Below are 21,497 nucleotides of genomic sequence, written 5' to 3' on the forward strand. Positions count from 1 at the left end.
GTATATGATGGACTTGGGCTGGGGTGTCTCCAGATGCTTGCCAGAAGTAAAAGCAAATCCCCTCTGGTAGAACAGAGATTCAGCTCTAGGCTTCAAAGAATTTCTATTGGTAAATTTCCAGGGCATACGAACTCACAATCAAAATTCGAAAGCATGTACAAAGTATGAGCAAAAAGCCAGCAGAAACCGACAGAATCAGACCTGCAAAGACTCAAACACGTGGGGCGCCTGGGTGGCTCAGTTGGTTAAGCGACTGCCTTTGGCTCAGGTCATGATCCTGGAGTCCTGGGATCGAGTCCCGCATCGGGCTCCCTGCTCAGCGGGGAGACTGCTTCTCCCTCTCCTGCTCCCCCTCTTGTGCTCTCTCTCTCACTCTCTCTGTCAAATAAATAAATAAAATCTTAAAAAAAAAAAAAAAGACTCAAACACGTACATGGCCATTCTTCCCTGAAGCAACGGAGATTAAGTGTAATTGCTCTTTCACGTAACAGATTTATCTAAAAGTATCCACAGCTCTTTCCTCTCCCCTTCCTATAAAACATGTCAGGACCCTTCCCCATCTTGGCTACTACCCTCTAGAAATACTCCAGCTGACAAGTGACCTTTTCAAGTACTCTTCACTGAAGTCTGAGCCCTGCAGATGGGATGGGACTATCACTCACCCTCTTTGCTTCCATTGACGAAACTGGATAAACATTCTTCAATATTCCTGACTCCCACTAATGAAATCCCATGAATCTCAAAGACCCATATTCATGTAACTGCTGAATCTAAGGCACAGCTCTGGGTTCCAAGGCAGGCAATATGGTATATCTGCCCAGAAAACACTTAACATTTAGGAGGCATGAACAAAATCCAGAACTTCCCACTTTTATCTCCATGAACTACTGTCAGGTCGGATGGCAGGCTCACCAAATCCTGAATTGGTATGACTGATTTTTCTGAAATGAAATGAACAGTTCACATATACCTTCTTTAACAAATGAATTTGTTTGGGCTCATAATTTCAATCTAAGATATTTTTGAATGCTGATTCTTTTCTCCAGTATGCTAGTCACCTCTTCTTTTTTAGCTTTAAGTGATGTCCAAATCTGACAAAACTAATTCTATGCCTTTATCCAAATTGATAAAGACTGTGAAAGGTATAGGTTGTGCTATGCAGCTTGAGACAATCCTACCAGGTCGACAATTCATTAGCTGATACCATTGTTTTCTCTTTTTTTATTGTTACTGTGTATTGCATCAGTCCCTCAGATTTTAGGAAATCTTGGAATATTTTAGAAATCCCACATTTAGCATCATTCTCTCCAGATTTATAGGGTTCCTTAATCTCTAAATTCAGATTACAATTTAAAATCTCTCTCTCCCACGTTCCTTTACTTCGCTCAATTAACCTTTACTCAGACCCTATCATGTGTGAGGCACAATGGTAGGTAGTGGGGACATAGAAAGAGACATAGACCTTACCCCTGGACCTCCACAGTCTAGTCAGGGAAAACCGACTCATTCACAAATAAAGGTGTTATCCTCCACATTCTCTCCAAGCCTAAATTGTGCCACAGAGGAAGAGAGAGTTTTGAAAGCTCTTCTTGTGCTGTCTTCTACCTCCCTCCCATTTTCCTCCCTTCAACAAATGTTCATGAAAACCCTATTATGTTGGGCACTGGGTATATACAACGATCCCAGCCCTCATTTACAGCAAACATCCTAGTCCTGGGAGACAGGTAGAGACAAATGAAAACAGCGCATTGTTAGCAGTGCTTGGAAGGAGACTGACAGGAGTGGAGCCACACAACATCACGGAAGAGCCCATCTTAGGAAGGAAAGTCACCCTTCATGGCCACTGGGTGCTTGCAGACACTTGTCGGCCTCTACTGAGCACTTGTTATGCGTTAGGCAACAGAGATACAGAGATGAAAGATGAAATCTTGGCCCTCTGGAAGTTTACAGACTTAGGGTGTGACTTGTCTAACACTCGTGACCTTGTGTGAAGAAATGCAGTCCAGAAGGAAGGAGTATAAAAATCAACCCCTGGAAAAAAACAACAACAACCTTTTTTTCTATCTGTGGTCACAGCAGGAGGTTCCTAAGAAGATAACTTCTCCCTTGCCCCATATTTCTTCCCTAGCTCACATGCTAATGCTGCTGGAAAAAATGGTAAAAATGCTTTTCTGTGGTGGGGCTGGCTGATGGGCTTTTCTGTGGTGGGGCTGGCTGATGGGCTTTTCTGTGGTGGGGCTGGCTGATGGACTAGAAACCACACTGGTTCTGACTCAGGCCTGATTCTTATAACAAAGTAGTCAGGGTCTCCCAGCTCCTAAGGTTCCCAAGATCTGCTAATCTCGGCAAGGCCCCTGGGGATCGGTAACTTTCCTCAGTCCCCAGCCCCCCTTAAACTATCCCTTTCCATTTCACCTCAACTGGGTATAGTTTTAAAAAGTCATTCATTGGGGCGCCTGGGTGGCTCAGTTGTTAAGTGTCTGCCTTCGGCTCAGGTCATGATCCCAGGGTCCTGGGATCCAGCCCCGCATCGGGCTCCCTGCTCCGCGGGAGGCCTGGTTCTCCCTCTCCCACTCCCCCTGCTTGTGTTCCTGCTCTCGCTGTGTCTCTCTCTGTCAAATAAATAAAAAAATCTTAAAAAAAAAAAAAAAAAGTCATTCATTCTGCCTGTTTATTCCTAGGACAAAAAGTTCAATATCCACTCTACCAACCAGTTGGCTTTGGGCACATACTGACACTTCAAATGGCAACACAAACCAAATAGCAACTGGCATCCCTTTGAGATCACATAGGTTAAATTATTCTGTAATTTCTCTTTTTACAGGCTGACTGACCGCTAACTAGGAGCTCCTAGAGGCAGCATCCTCGTCTTCCTCGTACCTCTGCCCTGCCCCCCACACCTGACGCTGTCTGGGACACAGTGTGCGCATAACAGGTGTTTGCTGCAGGAGGAAATCATCCCATCTCGGGGCTCAGTTCTGTCAGTCCTCTGGCAGAAAAGAAGTCAAATCAAAGACTGAAAATATCTCTAAAATGGTATCAATTTTCTTTGTAACCGTTTGAAAAAGCTAACTGGAATCGCCCCACCTGGAAATACAAAACCAGGGTAGAGAAACAACAACACAATGGCAGTTACCTCAAGAGGGTGGATGACATATTAACAACTGACTCTTCTGGGTTAATCCCATCTGATTTAGACAAATTCCCCGAGGAGGCGCCAGCCGCAGCGTGTGCCTAGCATCACTTGGTTTCTAACAGTTCCTACAGGGGTCCACTATCACCCATTCGTTCTTACTCCAGACCGGCTGCCAATCAAGAGGCTGGCGGCCGCCTGGCCCAAACAATTGGTCCCCAGAGGAATATGTGACCTAAGCCATGGCAAACAGAGATCGTCCTTAGGACTTTACGCACAGAAGCGGGGAGGGTGCTAGAAGACTGACAGTCCGTGGTGAAGCTGCCAGGTGGCAACAGAGGAGAGAAACGAAGTGAAGCAAGGGCAGAGAGATGACAGACACAAGCCTGCTGGAGTCCCTGGGACCCCTGCATTCACAGACCTCCCAGTTATGACAGCTGATAAATGTTCCCTTTTTGCTTATACCATTCTGGGCAGCTTCTATCACTTGCAAACAAAAGGCTCCTACACAGCATACTGTCCAGGTGAGCGAGTGCAGAACTTAAGAGGCAGCTTTCTTTGCAGGTTTTGCATCATAGTGGAATATAAATTATCACAGAAGAGAGGGACAAAGTCTAACCAAATGTGGTTGTCTGCATTCTCTAGAGGAGACTTTCTTTCTTTTGAGCTTTTATATGTGCAGCCCCGACCATACCCTGGCTATGACCTCTTTTCGGCTACACCCAGCTCTAATTATCTGAGCTCCCCCAGGTGCTCCTGAAAGATAAAATTTCAAGACAGTCTGGGCTTCCGATTAACTGCCAGAGAATGGTCCTCAGAATCAAAAGTTCAGAAGCAACGGTGCCAGAATTTCTTAATTGCCGGAAAGGAACATTTCCGAAACTTATTAAGAAAAAGAATACCTTCCACAAATAAGTCCTTTGATGGCCGAAAATTCATGAAGAAGTTGACAGTCTTCTGGCCAGGATGTTACAATCTAGAGGGTTGTAGGAGATTATTTTCCAGTGATATGAAAAACCACATATGCACACACCCCAAACAGAAACTTCCACAGCTTTTAGCAGCATAGATGTGATTGTGTGTGAGTGCCTGGGCCACACCATTTTCATTTTACTTATTTCTGTGGCTAGTTCCCAACATGACCTGGCCTCTTCTCTCTACTTAGCCCAAGGTAGGCAGCTGGATGGTGAAAGAATCTAATGAGGCTTTTTCACTGCAAGCCTGGAAGGCAGACACGAAGGATGACGGCAAAGGAGGCCTTCCCTGCTTTCCCCTGCAGACGCTCTACCTTGCCAAGGAGACAGGTTTCAAAGTCAGACAGTCCTGTATGTGAACCTGGAACTTCTTAGCTACATGATACTGGACAAGTTACTGAACCCTTTAGTATCTTCATCTGCAAAATGGATATAATATCACATACTTACATACTGAACACCAACATTACCAGGTCCTTGGCAAGGCTCCGAGGTTACAGAGAGGAGTAAAACATGGTCCACATACACATAAACAGAGAGTTTCAGCTGCACATGAGTAAGTATAATGATGAAGGATGGCAGAAGATTATATGCAAGGAGGCAGCCCACTGCTCTGAGAATTAATGAGATAATGGTATGCAAGGCACCGAGCACAGAGAAGGCACACAGGATAGATTCTTCTGATTCCCCAAGGCAGATGCGTGCTTCTAGATTTACAAAATGTTCTAAGATTCTGTCTCAGGGAGATACTGACCAAGGAATGATTTAGCTGGCTGTCAAGTATGAAAGTGGTTGAAATGGTACATGGTTGGTTAACATGTGGCATTAGGGAGAGTCCCTACTTGCCCTTCTAGGGACCTGGTACCTTCCCTGGGTCAGCTTCCTTCCCTTTCTTCTGGCTCAGGCTAGTGGGGGATTCCAGAGCAGAAGTGGGTTTTGGACAGTCAGGCTTTTTAGTGCTTTGCAAATCACAGTCACAGACTCTCCTTCCCAATAAAAATGAATGCTAAGATGCAGTGAGCATATTAGACATCAACACGAAAAAGCACAGCAGTGTCTCATCTAGCAGATTCTGGGAAGGGCATTACCCTTTGAAAAAAAGGGGAGATGGTGCTCCTTAGCCAAGAGCCTACATGAACTCATGAATTATATATCTGGGAGCTTCTTCACATTCCTCTTCCCTGCTGCTTTACAGGAACCATATTAAATTGAGTTACGTATCTCAGAGGTTTGCTTTGAAACACATGGGCTACTTATCATGTTACACTATTATAAGAACTTCTGAACTTTACAAATCAAAGAGAAGCCTGCACATGTGTTTTACCACATTTTTATATCCCAATGCTTGTCAAGTTTCCAACTTGCACCAGGCTGGCTGTTTGATTCATTCCTTGGTCACAAAATCATTTTCACTCTTTCATCCTCCCAAAACTATCTTGTCCCTTTCCTTTTCTTCACTAAGCAAAACTCCACCCTGTTCACAGCCTAATTTGGGTTTCTTTCAAGTGCCTCTGATGGCTTCCCTTTGGGGCATCCCTCAATACCATCCCCACTTCCAAGGGATTCATTACTGAAACCCTGAAGGTAAGGGCATGGATTTTAGATAAATTGCCAGTGCCTGGTATCAGCCCAATTCATGGCAGTAAGATTATATATATACATATATATAATTTATTTATTTATTTATTTGACAGAGAGAGACAGCGAGAGAGGGAACACAAGCAGGGGGAGTGGGAGAGGGAGAAGCAGGCTTCCCGCGGAGCAGGGAGCCTGACGCAGGACTCAATCCCAGGACCCTGGGATCATGACCTGAGCTGGAGGCAGACGCTTAACGACTGAGCCACCCAGGCGCCCCTCATGGCAGTAAGATTAAAGTGAAAAACATACACACTGTGGTGGACAACCCACGAAAGCCCTATCCTTCTGCCTCCTGGTGTTCAGGCCTTTGTGTAAGCCCCTCCCCTGAATGGTGGTGGGACCTGTGACTTGTTTCTAATCAACAGAAGGTGTAATGTCTAGCCTATGAGGAGGTGCTCTCCCTTGCTGGCTTTGATGAAACAAGTAGCAATGCTGGGGAAGGCCACATGGCAAGGAACTGAGGGCAGCCTCCAGTTGGCAGCCAGCAAGAGCTGAGGACTTCAGCCAACAGGCTGAATGCTGCTAACAACCACATGAGCTTAGAAGTGGATCCTGCCCCAGTTGAGCCTCAGATGAGAAAGCAGCCCCGGGCAGCACCTTCACTGCAATCTTGTGAGAGTCCTAAACAAAGAATCCTGCTAATCTATGCTCAACTGCTGACCCACAGAGACTGTGAGATAATAAATGTGTGTTGTTTTAAGCTCTATGGGCTATGCAGCAATAGATAACTAATTTTATGAACAAACAGAGAAAAAGTAAAGTATCCTCTGGCATCTGAAAGCCGACCTGGCATTCTCAGCAAGGCCTTGATGTTGCTGGGAGTTGCCCTGCACATACTTGGTCTTGGTGTTAAACACAGGTAATTCCAAAGAATGTCAACATCACACGAGGTCTTGAAGATGAAGGCAAAAACACGACCACTCTGTAATCATGTCTGAACATGGACAAAACCTAATCATTGCTCAAATCACAAAAATGGAACAAACATCCCCCTATACTGGCTAATATGAGTACACAGCTTTAACCCTGACTCATTACCCCATCTTTTTAATTTTTTTTCATTCCTCCATCTTATAAAATTTATTTAGACGCTCATCTATAGAACTGCCCTTCCTTAAAATATCCAACACAGAGCAAAGCCCTACCTTCTTGGTCCTTCCCTCAAAACCCCTAAAACAAGCCCAAATCCCACAGTAAGTCTTTTCTAATGCCTCCTTACTGAGATGCCGTATGGCTCCCCAATGGTGCACAGTCTCCCCCGCCCAGCACCAACAATAAACCCTACTGTTCAACTACAGTTGTGTTCCTCATGGTCTCTGGTGGGAGGCCACTGATAAAACAAGAGCAAACAACAATGCAAACAACTGCAACAAAGCCAAACATAACGTCACCATGGAACTTGCATAAAATTAGAGGAGTGTAAACCAATAAAGTAAGAAACAGTCCATATACAGTTTAAATTAGACCAAAACCACAAAAATACAGTAAGCTATCTCTAAGTAAGTATAAAGAAATTATGAATAAATGGTATTAGGAGAGTGGACAGGAGGAGGAAAATTAGCACGGATCCCATTTTAGACTAAATAAAAGTGAACTCCACATAAGTTAAAGAATTAAACATAATCAGTAAAAGATGAACTGAAATGTAATGGATTACTTTACTAGATCCATGGAAAAATGATGACCCTGTCACCTGGAAACAGTAACAAAAAGATCCACTGATTTAGGTACAAATTCCTTGTTTATAATGAAAAGCAATTCAAAAATAAAAGAACAGCCAAGAAATACTTCTGTGATGAAATACATAAATACAGAATACAGACTATATACAAATTTACAAGAAAAACATCACATATCCAAAAGATAAATGAGTACAGGGAATAACAGACAATTTACATAGTAGAAAACAGAGTAAACAAAACATGCAACCATGGTCCAACCTCTTGGGTTCAAAGAGGTGCCATTTTATGGTACTAAAGTAGCAAGTTAGACAAATGAACAAAGTTGGAAATGTTGGGCCATGGTGAAGCCCCTTCACCACTGACAGTATTTTATGTTGTTACAACTTATTTGTAAAGCAACAAAGAGAGGTCATAACCCAACATCCAACTCCTAGGAAACCTTTTAGTAGAAACTATCTGCTCAGAGTTTACGACAGCATTATCCACAATGGCAAACACAAACAAAAGTCGAACAATAGGGAAATGTTTGAGGAATTGGGCTGTATTAACACATGGATTATCCAATATTCAAATAACTGCAAAGGCCAGAAACACAGAAAATGTTTAGGATTTGAAATGACATAAAAAAAAATGCAGACTATAAAAAAGCAAATGAAAGCGACCATTAGCTGAATAGCTATCACGTGCCAGACACTGTTCAAGGCATTTAGTCACATTTTACTTAATCTTCACAACACCCTGACAGCAAAGTAATATTATCCCCATTTTATAGGCGGAGATAGGAGGACAAAGGGTTTAAATAAATTGGTCAAGGTCATACAGCTAGGAAGTAGAGGAGACAGATAGGAACCAAGATATAACTTCAAATGCTGTCTTTTTAACTATATCACCCTACCTCTTTTAGATATACATGATGGCTGCAACTAGGAATAACCATGGATATGTGGGACAGACCCTGGGGGGTAATATGTAAATGTGAGATGACTGTGATATGGGAATAGGATTATTAGGATTTAATTTTAAAAATCATTACCTTTAATGCTGTATGATCTACATACATAATGCAAACAACACAGACAGTCAAGCAGTGAACTCTGGGCCTCTAATTCTTCATGAGAAGTTTAATTATATACGTCCTTAGAAAGAGACCTGTCCAAAACTACTTCTAATGTCACTCTCTTCTGGAAGAATGGAATGTAGGTAGAGAGTACAGCCACTGGTGTTGGGTAGAGATCACTGTACAAGGGTGAGGAGGGGAAAGTTCAGGGGATAAGAGAACCAGAAGGAGACATGGACATGCAGAGCTGACTAGGGAAAGAGGTAAGCTTCAGGACTCCCAGGCAAGGAGAGGCATACTACCAACAAAGGAGGGTCAGCCTGCTTGCTTTCCCTCTTAAAATAATCTGAGCTCCTATCTGCCTGCAGTGGGTAAGTATGAAGACAAAAGTCAGGGCCCCTGCAGTGAGTGCCCCATCTTCTAGTTGTCTTTTTTTAAAAACTGGATTCAGCAATGCTATGTGGCAACATAAGGGCAAATGTAGACTCATACTCTTGTCATCCACGTGTGTGCCGACCACAAATCAAGAAACTTTCTTCTTGGGGCAATGAATGAATCATTCTCCTCAACTACATTTTCAAGGCTTTTAAGCTGGTTTGTACTTTTAGGATTATCTAAGTCCTTTTCCGGTCAAATCTCTGAGGACACTTTGACCACAGTCACCTTTCCTGGGTGGCAAATTGAAACAGAGGACACTTTGGACTCTATGAAAGTTGGATTAGAAAACCCATAGTAAGAAGCACTGACTTGGGAGGGGGGGCATAGGGGAAACATGAGAATCGCACCCCCAGACATTCTAAGCCATTTTACTCACTGTATTGCTCAAAGACCCCTCACTTGGTGGGAGGTGACCATCTGCTGTGTTTACAGTAGGTCATAACTCTCAGTTTCAGGAGACATCCCTTCCCCAAGTACATCATCTGTACAAAATCACTTCAGAATATTGCACAGAGGGTCAGAGCAGAACTAATTTGTGGTCAAGGTTCTGAGACAGGGAAAGCAAAGCTGGATGTTTCAACAGACATCAACGTTTTAGGGGGATGGACTGAGTATGGCTGGGAAAGGAAGGATGTGAAACAATGCCCTGTAAATCTGATTTTACTGATACTACATCTCAGCCGGACCAGAATCAGTTACGTGCAAAATGATTAATCACTGTCTCCCTGAAATAGTCAAGGTCCTGCTGCCCATTCTTAGGATAGAAAAAAATCTAACACTGAAATATGACTTTCAGGCTTTAGTTCATTCTATACCCTTTTAATAAAGTGGAACAAAAAATTTTGCCTTGGGCTTGGCTGAGTTATGGGGTTTGTTTCCTAAGTGGCAAAGCTTATTCTTCGACCCAATCACCAAACTGAGCCCGAGTTATAAGAAGCCTGGTACAGAAGGAAAAATGTCTGTGCTATACCTCAGGAATCAATTTATCAGATGCGATCATTGCTCTGAGAGACAGGTTTTCTCTTTATATGTATAGAAAAATTGGCACTACAGAAGAAAATTAACTGAGCTAACGGGCAAATGCTGACGGCTTTGCATGGCATGTATGTTTCTAACAAATGTTGCTGCTGAATTGCAACTTGACTCCATCGATGATGCAAAAGGGTTTAGGGACACAGAACAAGTCCTGGGGGCATGACCTGAGGCAAAGACTCCAGCCGGGCCCCCACGTACCTTCTCTGCATACTCGGACACAATCTGCTTGATCTCAGCGGAGCAGAGTCCCACGATTTGGCCCACCGAGCTGGCGGTGAGGCGGCTCTGCAATCACAGGGAGAGGGGGTTCTAGGTCATGCTTGTCTTTCACAGAACCGGAAAATCTGAACGCTCTGAGTCGTAGAGCAAAAACAGATAATATTCCCAGGGGGAAGAATACTCTGGCTTTTGTTTAGGTATCCATCAACAAGGAATGGGGAAACAAGCCTTGGGACAAATGTTAAGCCATCTCTCTACCTTCTGAGTCATTCGGTTGATTGTGCCAGATTCTCCCTGGTCCCTGCGTGCCCCTGGGAGATCGTTCTTTACCCCAAATACCCCATCTCAGGGTCTCTTCCTCAGCATTACTGACAGAGCCTGTAGGGAACATGGAGGGCTGACAACTCAGGGGAAAAAGAAGTACAAATGGGAGAGGAACAGGAATCTTAGAACTCTCCAAATATCTTTTAACTACCAAAGGCCTTTCCTGCCCTAAAAAGGAGGGATCCTTTCAAAGCCCTTGGTGAAACCTTTTGGACAGGCCTTGAGCTCTGGAAGACCAACGATAAATGCGGTATTCTCTTTTCTACCCAGATGGCGTGGGAAGGAAACAGAAGACGAGGGCTCTTCTGGCATGGGTGGTTATGGAGAGGCAGGGCTGAACCACGGCTCCTCTATAGAGGGTAGAGGGACCCTCCCAAGGGTCCTTCCAGACCCCCAGAGGTTCCCAAGGATGGCAACGCTATGCACTGGCAGAAAGCTTCCTAAAAGAAAGACCCTAAGGAAAGAGGAAGCATTGAGTGCTGAAAAGACAGGGATCTGATGAAGGGGGTCCCTCTGGGAGGAGGCCCCCGGGGGCAGCGCAGGGCGGTTCCACGTCCCCACCTCCACACCGCGCCCCCCGCGCAGTCCCCCCTCACCTCCTCATTCGCCATGGCAGTCATCTTGGTCATCAACGACTGAATACGTTGCTGGAAGAGGAATGGGGAAAAGTAGCAGTGAGTGGACCCCAGCGCCTAAGGCTTCCGCGATGGGTCTACACAGACCTTTGTGGTACAATCCAAGGGTTGTTTACTTGCTCTCTCATAGTGAGGCTCATGGGGGAAGGGGTGAGAAAAGGAAACTGGAAAGAGTGTGAGAGGCCAGCTAACAGCAGTGTGGGAGGCAGCTAGCCATTTTGCAAAGCTGGGGATGAAGGGGCAATTTCTCCCCAGATGACTGAAACAGAAACCCCAGGGACCTATGTGGGCCACACACCTCTTCAGCAGCTTGAAGCTCATCTTCCTCATGGGCATCAGCTTTTTCCGCAGCCGAGAGCCCTGCGGAAAGTGCCGTCTTCTTGTCCTCGGCCTGGAAAGGAAGATGCAAAAATAGCTGGGCCCTGGAGACGAAGACTCAGTAGAGAAAGGACAACAACGCAAAGGGGCACAGATCTGTGAAAGACAACACGCAGATCTGGAAAGGTGAACCGGTCCCTGACAAAGAGTGGGGAATCCAGAGACCTGAGCTTCCCGTCCAACCACAGACCGAGCAGGTCGAGCTCCGGGCCTTGGCCCATGCCTTGCTCCATTGCTGCACTGCTTGCTGATTCAATTCCTATCAGGTCGCACACATTTGCCAGATTTATCCTTTGACTGGGGTTCCCCTTTGCTTTAACGCCTTCAAAAGCAAATCACTGCCTAACGGAGTGTTTTACTCAAACGGCCAGTTGAGACCCATCAGTGGGACATGAAAGTCCTTTAGCAGGTATGGCCAGCATCTACATAAATTAAGCAAAAATAAGAGAACAGGACACACCAGAGTGCTTTGCATGTAGTAAAGGGGTAAGTACTGCTGTGTGAAACTTTTATTTTGGAGGGGTGTGTGTGTGTGTGTGTGTGTGTGTGTGTGTGTACTGAATCATGATGAAAAATAGAATTCTTACTGCCGAGAGTGGTCAACAAAGTTTAAAAACCACTGGCCTGAAGGATAAACATCGAACTGCTTCACCTGGTGATCAAGTTTTTTGCTCTGGACCCAGCCTCAGGCTCTAAATGTATCCAACACCATGCTCAAGACACCTGGATTGAACGCTGTTTCTCAAACCTGCACGGCAAGTCTAGAGTGCTTGGTGTTAACTCCATCTCTGCACCCACCAGCTGGGTGACCACCGGCTTGCCTTCTCTGGATATCAGGGTCTTCTTGGGTTGAAAAAGAGAACTGGTGGTCTCAGACACCCCCCTTAGACCATCCCAATGCTAGAAGGCCTTTCTATAACCTGCCTGTAACTGACCCCAGGGAACATTGTGAGCTCCTAATTGCCAGGTATACAGGTATCCCCTGCTTTCGAAAGCTCGTGTTAGGCCACTTTGCTTTCACAAAAGACCTACATTGGTACCTATTGTTGCTGACCAAAAGAAATCTGAAAAGGATTTTTGCTTTTACAATAAAAGGTGAAAGTGAAAACAGTTTTCAGTGTTTGTTTAGCCGTGAGCCATTAAGAGGGAGTGTGTAACCTGGGCGGTGAGGGTGGGCTGCCAAGCTCCTCCCCTGGAAATGACACTCAGCATCTCAGCATCAAGCTGCCAGAGCTTAGAGCTGTATCTGAGCATCTGTGCTTTATCTCAATTTATTTTGTGTGTCTGTTAGTAAGGCGTGTATCAGAAAAGCCTAAGAGGTTATTTTTTGGGTCTAGGAATGCTCAAAAAATTTTTTCATATAAATTAATGGCAATTGCTTCTTTGCTTTATACCATTTGGGCTTATAAAAGGCTTTATAGGTACACTCTACTTTGCAATAGTGGAGGAAACCCATATCTGTATTTGTAGACAAGCCCAAGGTGAATACTATTTAATGGGCATCACATGACTTTTCCAATCATAATTAATACACCCAATACCCACACGCACAGACATTCTTTTCAGACTAAATTACATACCAAATTGAATGTACACATCAAATTCTTATTATGTATCAGATGCCACCTGACATATACTCAAATCCAGAAAACACCTTGCTTTGGAGGAAATGACTGTTTAGTTCGGAATAAAAACACCACTGTGGAAAAAGTAAATGACGAGAAGACCAAGAAAGAAGCTATCCTAATCGATGATAAATAAATGAACGCCACTGATAAAATAGCTAGTGCTTACTAAATATCTCCTGTGTGATGAGTCAGTCTTCCCACCAATGCTGCGAGCTAAGGCACGGCGAGTCGGTACACCGTCCGAAGTCATGCAGGGGAGGGATCTGAAACCAGCCAGCCTGGCTTCAGCACACACGCTCCCAGTCACCATCCGTGCCCTCCGCTGACTGAGACAGCAACCACCACGTAACGTGGTGAGAGGCTGGGAGCCAGGGCAGGCTTTCTGGAGGGACTGAAGGATAGGGGTTCTGGACAGAGGGGGGTGGGGGGTGGCCGGAGAACAGAGCAGAGGGAGGAAGTGTCCAATGCAAGAAACTCTGGGCGTCTGCTGGGGAACGAGGAAAAAAAGGGTACCCAAAGATCTCGGACTCTAGGACTCTGCTTTTTTTTTCTTTTTTTTTTTTTAGGACTCTGCTTTTTAAGAGGCCACTGACAACTTTAGTTAGCACTTCATTATTTAAAAGGCAGTGGTCAAGAGCACAGGCTTTGATGTCACACAGACCTGCCTGGGTTCAGATTCTTATTATGGCACTTTAAGGGCTTATGTGATCTTGGACAAATCCCGGAGCCTCTTTGAGCCTCACAGCTTTCTGACCTCGGCTTTTCTGAAAAAAGGTAGTGTCTTCTTCATAGAGTTGTTCAGAGAAGTAAGTGAAAAAAAAAAATACATGCAGAGCCCTGAACAAACACAGTAAGGGTTTGGCACTGTAAGATTTACATGACTGCCCTGCAGCCGACAATTAAGGGTCATCAGTAAATATATAAATTAAGGGAGATTTCTGAGACTGCTCTGTGAAGTCAGAAACGCCACCTTGACTTACCTGAGTTTTCCACACTAGGGTGTCTTAGGGCAGGCCTGCGATACATGGCTGTGTTCTATGTCACTGGCAGCACCTGCTCACACCTGTCTAGGGTCTCCCTCATCAAGGGGGCAGTGCTCAGGGCCCTGAAGCGGACTTCATCTTCACACCTCTGGAGTTAGGAGAGCCCACCTGGTTGGCCCTGGGGCCATGATTCCCATCACCCTTCACTCCCAGGCCTTCCACGAGGCTGCTGCTCTCTGGCCTGCAAAGGCAGCATGCCGCAGCTACGAGAAGGGAGATGCAGGGGCCCAGGTAGCTGCCACGTCCCCGCTGCCCCGGGTTGCCCAGGGACCGGAGCCCGGTGCGCCACAGTGCCGCCATCCCCCCGACTCTTGCTAGACAGGCGGCCTGTCGGGGTCAGACAGAGGCAAAGGGGAGGGGCGCTTCCAGCTCTCCAATGTTCTCTCCCGTTATCCTTGCTTTTCTTACCTTCTCTGTTTTGCTCTGGCGGCTAAATCCGTATCTCCTGCAGGCCACAAAAAAGGGGAGTTCAATTACTATTCAAAAGTCACACAAATTTGGCCAATGCATTTTGGTTGGATTTTTATATGAAAAGCACCAAAGAAAATTTAGACCATATGGTAACTGGAGAAAAGGTCTTAAGTGCCTGAACCACAGACATATTCCACTGTTTTTGAATAAAGGGCCAGCCATTCTATTTGCCACACGAATACTATAAATGGGAATTCTCAGAGGGCGCAGAGTGCAATATTCTCTTTAAGTATAACCATTACTCTTTGAATTAGGAGCTGTATTTCAGGCCCAAAGTTTAAGCTAAAAGCCTTAAAACTTTCTGTATAAACAAATGTGAGTATATTTGCCCGGGCTAAGGATGCTCTCTAATGATTATGCTCAGAACCTGGAGTCCGGCCCATTTTCCATTCTCAGACGTAGCCCAAGCATGATGCCAACAATGTTATGTGTTCACTTCAGGCAACCTTAAATTCAAAGAAACTCACAAATGCACTTTAGTTTAAATTAGTTTATTTTTAGGTTCTTTTTTTTTAAAGCAAGTGTAACAATGCAAAAACCATTCGACCTAAAACAAAAAGCATGATGCAAAACACCACACCTCACTTACCTTCAAGTAGTTTCTAAAGAGATAAAGGTACATGCGGCCATTTAAGAAAAGCAAATGAAGGACCCCTGCTTTACCCTCACTCACGCCATGCCTCACCCGCTGGGCTGGTGCGCTGGTCCCCAGCCTCACTGCACCCCCACTCTTCCTCACTCCCTCTCCAGCTTCCCAGTGGCCTCATCTACACGCGTCAATGGCGGGCCTCTTCCCTCTGGGCACCTTCATTAGGGCTTCCCTTCCATGGCTCTGCCCAGCAACCTCCTAGCCTCACCTCCTCACCTGACAAGCTCCTGTGCATCCACGGCCTGACAGAGAGCTGTGCACACACTGTGCCCTTCTCCTACTTTCCATCCGCGCCCACACCTCAGCTCTCAAGCCACCTCCTCTGCACGTGTTCCCCCCACCTCCCAGATGGCGATCACGTCCAACAGTCTGTGTGCCTGTCTGCATCCTTTCCCCAGACGGCATGGGAGCTACTTTTTTTTACATTTTGTATTTCTAATGTATGTTGAACAAATAAACTCAACAGAAGTGGAAGAACATGCAGGAATCAAGAAGCCAAAGCATCACCTAGCCTTGTAGTAGGCTGTCATATAACTGGAGAGACCACAGAGTCCCACCCGGGCAGTGTGCCCATTCATTCAGCATAAATGTCCAGGTACGAAGTGCAGCCAACTGAAGGTAAATTCGGAGTGTTCATACACAGTTTCTAAAGGACCCTAGGACAGATTCTGTGCATTATTTCCACAATGTCTACTGCATCTTCCTATACTGCAGAGGCTGGGAAACAAAAGACTCTATTTTCTTTTTCTTCTTTTTTTTTTTAGTGGGGGGGAAGGGCAGAGGGAGAGGGAGAGAGAGAATCTCCAGCAGGCTCCACTCTGAGTGCAGAGCCCGAGGCAGCCCTCCATCTCAGGACCCTGGGATCATGACCTGAGCCAAAATCAGGAGTTGGACGCTTAACTGACTGAGCCACCCAGGAGCCCCAAAGACTCTATTTTCTCTACTCCCTTGCACCCAGGGCTTGGGATGCGACATAGGCCCCACCAATCAGGTGCGCTTCCTGGCAATGTGAATGTGCAGTAGCCAGCTGAGCACACAGGTGTGTTGTGCTGCTGTGGATCACAGAGGTGACCTGGCTCTGGGGCCAGCAGCTGTGGTGGCAGCATCCTGATTTGGGCCGAGGTGGCATGGTTTTTTTGTCAGCAGCCGTGAGGCCGGCATCCCCACCCCACAGGCCACCAGTTGGCTGCGCCACGGTGGAAGCAGAAGCAGCATCCTTGGGAGGCCCGGTTCCGATGTGCTGCCTGGGAAGTGACCCCGGTTCAGCCTGGATCCCACCTCTCAAACCTTCCCAAGGATCCATGGAGTCAACCCCTGTTGCTGAAACTAGCTGGAGGAACCCTGGTTGGTCAGAACCCTGACCAATAGAGGGTCTTACCACAGTTCCCCACTCCTAGAAGTAACCTTGCACCTTGGGTGTTCCTTCGTTTTCCAGGTGCTTAGTCTGTGGAGACCCGTAGGGCAGATGACATACCCTCAGGCAGAGAGTCCTCATCTAAGGACCCAAAACTTTTTGGATTTTCCAAATAAAGCAGTAAACAACTAAATGTGAGTGACTCAGTTACTGCCCCTTCTACTCCTTTGTAAAGACACAGGTTGTGGGAAGACCCTTCTGACCACCCAAAGGCCTAGGTTAGGAACCAGTGCGCTCATCCCACAGGCTACAATAATTACATCTAATCCTATAAATCTGTCTGTTGAGCTCCTGGAGGGAGTGCTTCACTCATTTTTTTTTTTTTAATCGTTTTTTAAACTGAGATATGATTTGTATCACATAATATTTACCATTTGAAACTATATACTCCAGTGGCTTTTAGTGGATTCACTATTTGTTCAACCATCACCACTATCTAATTCCAGAACAGTTCCACCACTCCAGAAAGAAACGCCATACCTATCAGCAGTTAGTCCCAATTCCCCCTCTCCAGTCCCTGGCTACCACTCATTGGTTTTCTGTCATTTGATGGATTCGCCTATTCTGAACATAATCATATTTACAGAATCTTAGGTGGCCATCTATAATTGGCTTCTTCACTTAGCATGTTTCAGACAGCTCCATTCGCTTTTGTACCCACAGCACCTAGGACAGCGCTTGGCACATAGTAGGTACTCAATAAATGTATGCTGAATGAGTAGAGTCCATCTGATTTTTCTGAACGTCTCCTTCACCACGTGACATGGTGAGAAGGCTTCCATGACAAAGAGCTGTCCTCGGTCGCCTATTAATGCCTGCCTCATTATGTTCACTGGTCAAGATGTCTCTGGGAGACTTCCACGTTGTTTGAGCTTCACCAGGAGAACATGGTATCCCTTTCTGGCCTATCATCCCTCACAAAGAACAAGGGGATGCTTCAACTTATTTCTATTACAAAGCATTTACTTCTATCTTTCATAGGTATGCTGCTCTACCCTCCCACCTCCCTCTCCTCTTTCCCTGTCTGCCCTGCTCTTTCCTCACAAGTACCAGCCTGATCGGTGCTGCCAGAAGCTTTAATCTGTTTCCACCTTTCCCTGTGTTAGCTCTGACCCACCAGCCCTGCTGATGTCCTACGCTGTCAGCACTGACAGAACTCCAGCTTCTTACCCCCCCTTTACTTCCTCATATCCTACACCTCACACTTGATCTTTAACATCAAGGATGTACATCTTCTAGAACAGCACAGTCTGAAAAAAAAAAAATGCTAACAAGAGCCAAATAGATAACTTTGAATTAGTAGGTTTACATATTCAAGTTATTTCAAACTTAAACTTTTCCAATAACTAACTAATTAATTAACTAATAATAAATAATAAATTAACTAATTAATTTAAATGTAACTTAATTAAAATTAAAATTCTGTTCTTGAGTCACACTGGTCATACTTCAAGTGCTCAAGAGCCACATATGGCTAATACTATCGTATTGGTAATTCTAGAAAATAAACTAACCTTCAAAAACAACTGCCACAGGGCAAATTAAGTCAGATATCAAACTATCTGGAATCCTGAACACAACAGGGGCATAAAAAAGCCCTAAATACTAAGGACTGTGGACTCCGTTCTTCATTCATTCCACAAGCATTTACTGATTTACTAAATACTTTCTATAAGCATGTCACAGGCCTTGCCATCACAGAGGATACAAACAGGTTGGGAGAGTCATGTCATATTTCATTTACTAAGTACAGAATGACTTCAAAGCAACTAAAATTAGGCCTCAAATAGTGTGGAATAGGCTAATGCCAGTATTCTAGTGGTTATGCTTCAAAATTCCACCTCCAAGTTGTTAGAGAAAGCCACAGGCCCAAGGTACAGTCACTTGCCCTGTGACAGCAAACCAAGACTCAATTGCAGTGTCAACCCCTCCAGGAGTGGAATTTCAAGCTAATCAATCTGGAATTTTCTGGTCAGCACCAAAGAGGTAATCTGTCACAAGGGCCCTCTCCATCCTCCAAAGGAAGATGAGGTAATCACCTAATAAGACCCCATCTCTTCCCGCTAAAGGAAGGTGACCTTGCCTGAAACAATTCTTTGTTTTCTTTTGTTAATAACTTCTTACCCTACCCTCCTTCCTATAAAAACCTCCCATTTTGTACAGCTCCTGGGAGCTCATCTTTACTTGCTACATGGAAGGCTGCTGGATTCATGAATCACTTAATAAAGCCAATTAGACTGTCAAATGTACTCGGTTGAATTATGGTTTTTAACAAAGTCAAATATACCGCATATAAAATGCATTTCTCCACAGCAGCAATTTTATAGCATGGTTAGGTGTTTTAATTTAGCTCCTCAAAGCTGACTGGACCCGTAACAAAACTGAAATACGATAGACTTGCAATTTTGTTTAAGTCTAAAATCAAAACCATGAGTCTTGTTTTTCCAATACCATAACACTTAAACCAATCTATCCAAACATGAACAGGCACACACAGACCTTAAGGCCTTCAGCATGGCTGACGGGGCTCAAAGTCCAACTTCATTTCAGCAAGTAAGTCAAAAAAGGTGGAAGATGCTGGAATGCTGACCTCAAAGCCAGATGCACTGTGGGCCTAGGCTAATGAGTAACCTTCAACCCCAAAGAGTTTCAGACCTTCTTACTCCAGGAGACAAAATACTTGCCCTCTTATCAAGAGGTGAGATAGACAGAAAACCAGAGCCACTGACAAGAGATGGGGGATGTGGATTCCTAAGTGGGGATGAGTAATTAGGGGTGCCATGATGTTCACACTGACGGGAGAGACAGGATGGAGGAGGGTGAGTCCCAGGGCCAGTGGAGGCCCAGCCTTGCTTGACTGGGGAAGGGAGGGAGGAAGAGTGGGTGACACTTCTCGCAGGGCGGGGGAGGGCTAGTGCTAGGGGTACAGAGCACAGGGACAAGGAGAACTAAAAGGAGAGGCGCATTTGTTTTTTTGTTTTTTTAAAGATTTTATTTATTTATTCATGACAGACAGAGAGAGAGAGAGAGAGGCAGAGGGAGAAGCAGGCTCCCAAGGAGGAGGGAGCCTGATGCGGGACTCGATCCCAGGACTCTGGGATCATGACCTGAGCTGAAGGCAGACGCTTAACCATCTGAGCCACCCAGGTGCCCAGGAGAGGCGCATTTGAATCTACAGGTCATATTTAAGGGCATTTGAGAACTGAAAACTGTTGCTGCTGCTGATGCTGATGACAGAGCCTAGCAGTCGACGTTTACTGTTTTCTGCACAGGACAAACTACTTAGATTTCTTCACGTGTGTATTGGTATGTAATCCTCATTTAATGGGCAAGACCATTTGTCTAGGGGACAGTACTGACCGAACACTGAGGAGAAAGTCTGATGGCCAGAAAGGAGGGGAGGGCCTTCCCAAGGAGAGGGAATGAAATGAACACTTGCTGGGGCTTTAAGTTTTGTCCAATTTGCTCCATCAGTTTTAATAAGCACTCGCCTCTTGTTCTGTGTCAGACCAAACAACAAAGACTGGGCCTGTGTTTCTAAAACCAGAAGCCAAACTTCCCCTGGAGACTCAAACAATACCTGGAGCTAATGATAAAAGCATGCTATGAGGGTCCAACAAACCTGAGTTCAAGTTCCAGTGTGAGGCTCTTAATAATTCTTAAGAGTAGTTAATAGTTGACTTTGGGCAAGTTACTTTTTAAATTTTCTAACGCTGTCTTTACCATTCTCAAAAAAGGGAGTTGAGCTAATTAAACCATCAGAATGTCCTAAGTATCCACTTCCCCACTTCTCACAAACTCAGCCTCTCCTCATCAGGAAAGCTAAAAAAGAGTAAAATAACTTCTCTCCTAAAAAAACAGAATCCTTCATCGAACACCTACCCTAAGCTTGGAACTCAGCAGAAATCAGCCTGACCCCACCAACAGGAACCAAGATGGACGTTGACACACTCTGCTCTTTCTTGCACTCCAAATTTGAGAGGAGTCACGAAGAAAACCTGTGCATTGCTCCCTTCCCTAAAGAAAGCCCCGCCAGGCTCTGGACTCCAACCGCACCAACCACTCGTGAGGATGGGCAGGGGCGTCCTGAAGTTACCCAGCCATCACTTGACAATAATGACTACCCTCTATGACACACGCAAAAGAGCCAGTTTAAAACTGAGAATTTCAAAACAGGGAAATATTGTCAGCCTGGTCTCGGTAAGGTGGACAATTCACCGAATCTCTGACTCCTCTTCACCCCCAGGAGCGTCTGAGTATCCATGACAATGGGCAAAAATGGAGCTATGAACAATACAAACTAAGAAAACCATAACATTCCCCTGAGTATTCTTTGGCCCTGGAACATGGGACACCCAGGGAGGTTGTCTCTCCAGCTGTGGCTCACCTAGAGCCGTGCGGCCTCACCTGCCCACCTACAGCTGGGGCTTGGCTGGAAAACCCCGTCGCAGTGCCCAGGGCATACAGCTCAGAAGGGCCCCACACCTGGTTTTTGTTGCTGTCTTGAAATTTTTTTTTTTTTTTAATTTTTATTTATTGGTCAGAGAGAGACACAGTGAGAGAGGGAACACAAGCAAGGGGAGTGGGAGAGGGAGAAGTAGGCTCCCCGCCAAGCAGGAGCCCAACGTGGGGCTTGATTCCAGGACCCTGGGATCATGACCTGTGCCGAAGGCAGATGCTTAATGACTGCCACAGGCGCCCCTTGAAATTCTTAATAATTAGTCATTACTAGTAATTCTTATTTTATCCTGGGCCCCACAAATTATGTAGATGGTCTGG

At 45.3% G+C, this 21,497-nt stretch overlaps 1 protein-coding gene across 2 annotated transcripts in view; it reads right to left on the minus strand.

The window, feature by feature from the left end:
- Positions 1-21,497, minus strand: part of CCDC93 (CCC complex scaffolding subunit CCDC93) — an 89,430-nt gene that overhangs the window by 37,142 nt on the left and 30,791 nt on the right. For both annotated transcript variants that reach the window (XM_081814583.1, XM_081814582.1), the window contains 4 exons: positions 14,593-14,629; positions 11,434-11,526; positions 11,097-11,147; positions 10,156-10,242 (listed from right to left, as the gene is read on the minus strand). In XM_081814583.1, coding sequence (XP_081670709.1) covers positions 10,156-10,242; positions 11,097-11,147; positions 11,434-11,526; positions 14,593-14,629 — 268 coding nt within the window. The remainder of the gene's footprint in view (positions 1-10,155; positions 10,243-11,096; positions 11,148-11,433; positions 11,527-14,592; positions 14,630-21,497) is intronic.

This window comes from Leptonychotes weddellii, chromosome 3 (genome assembly GCF_054177405.1).
Source record: "Leptonychotes weddellii isolate Sample4059 chromosome 3, ASM5417740v2, whole genome shotgun sequence".
NCBI classification, from domain to species: Eukaryota; Metazoa; Chordata; class Mammalia; order Carnivora; family Phocidae; genus Leptonychotes; species Leptonychotes weddellii.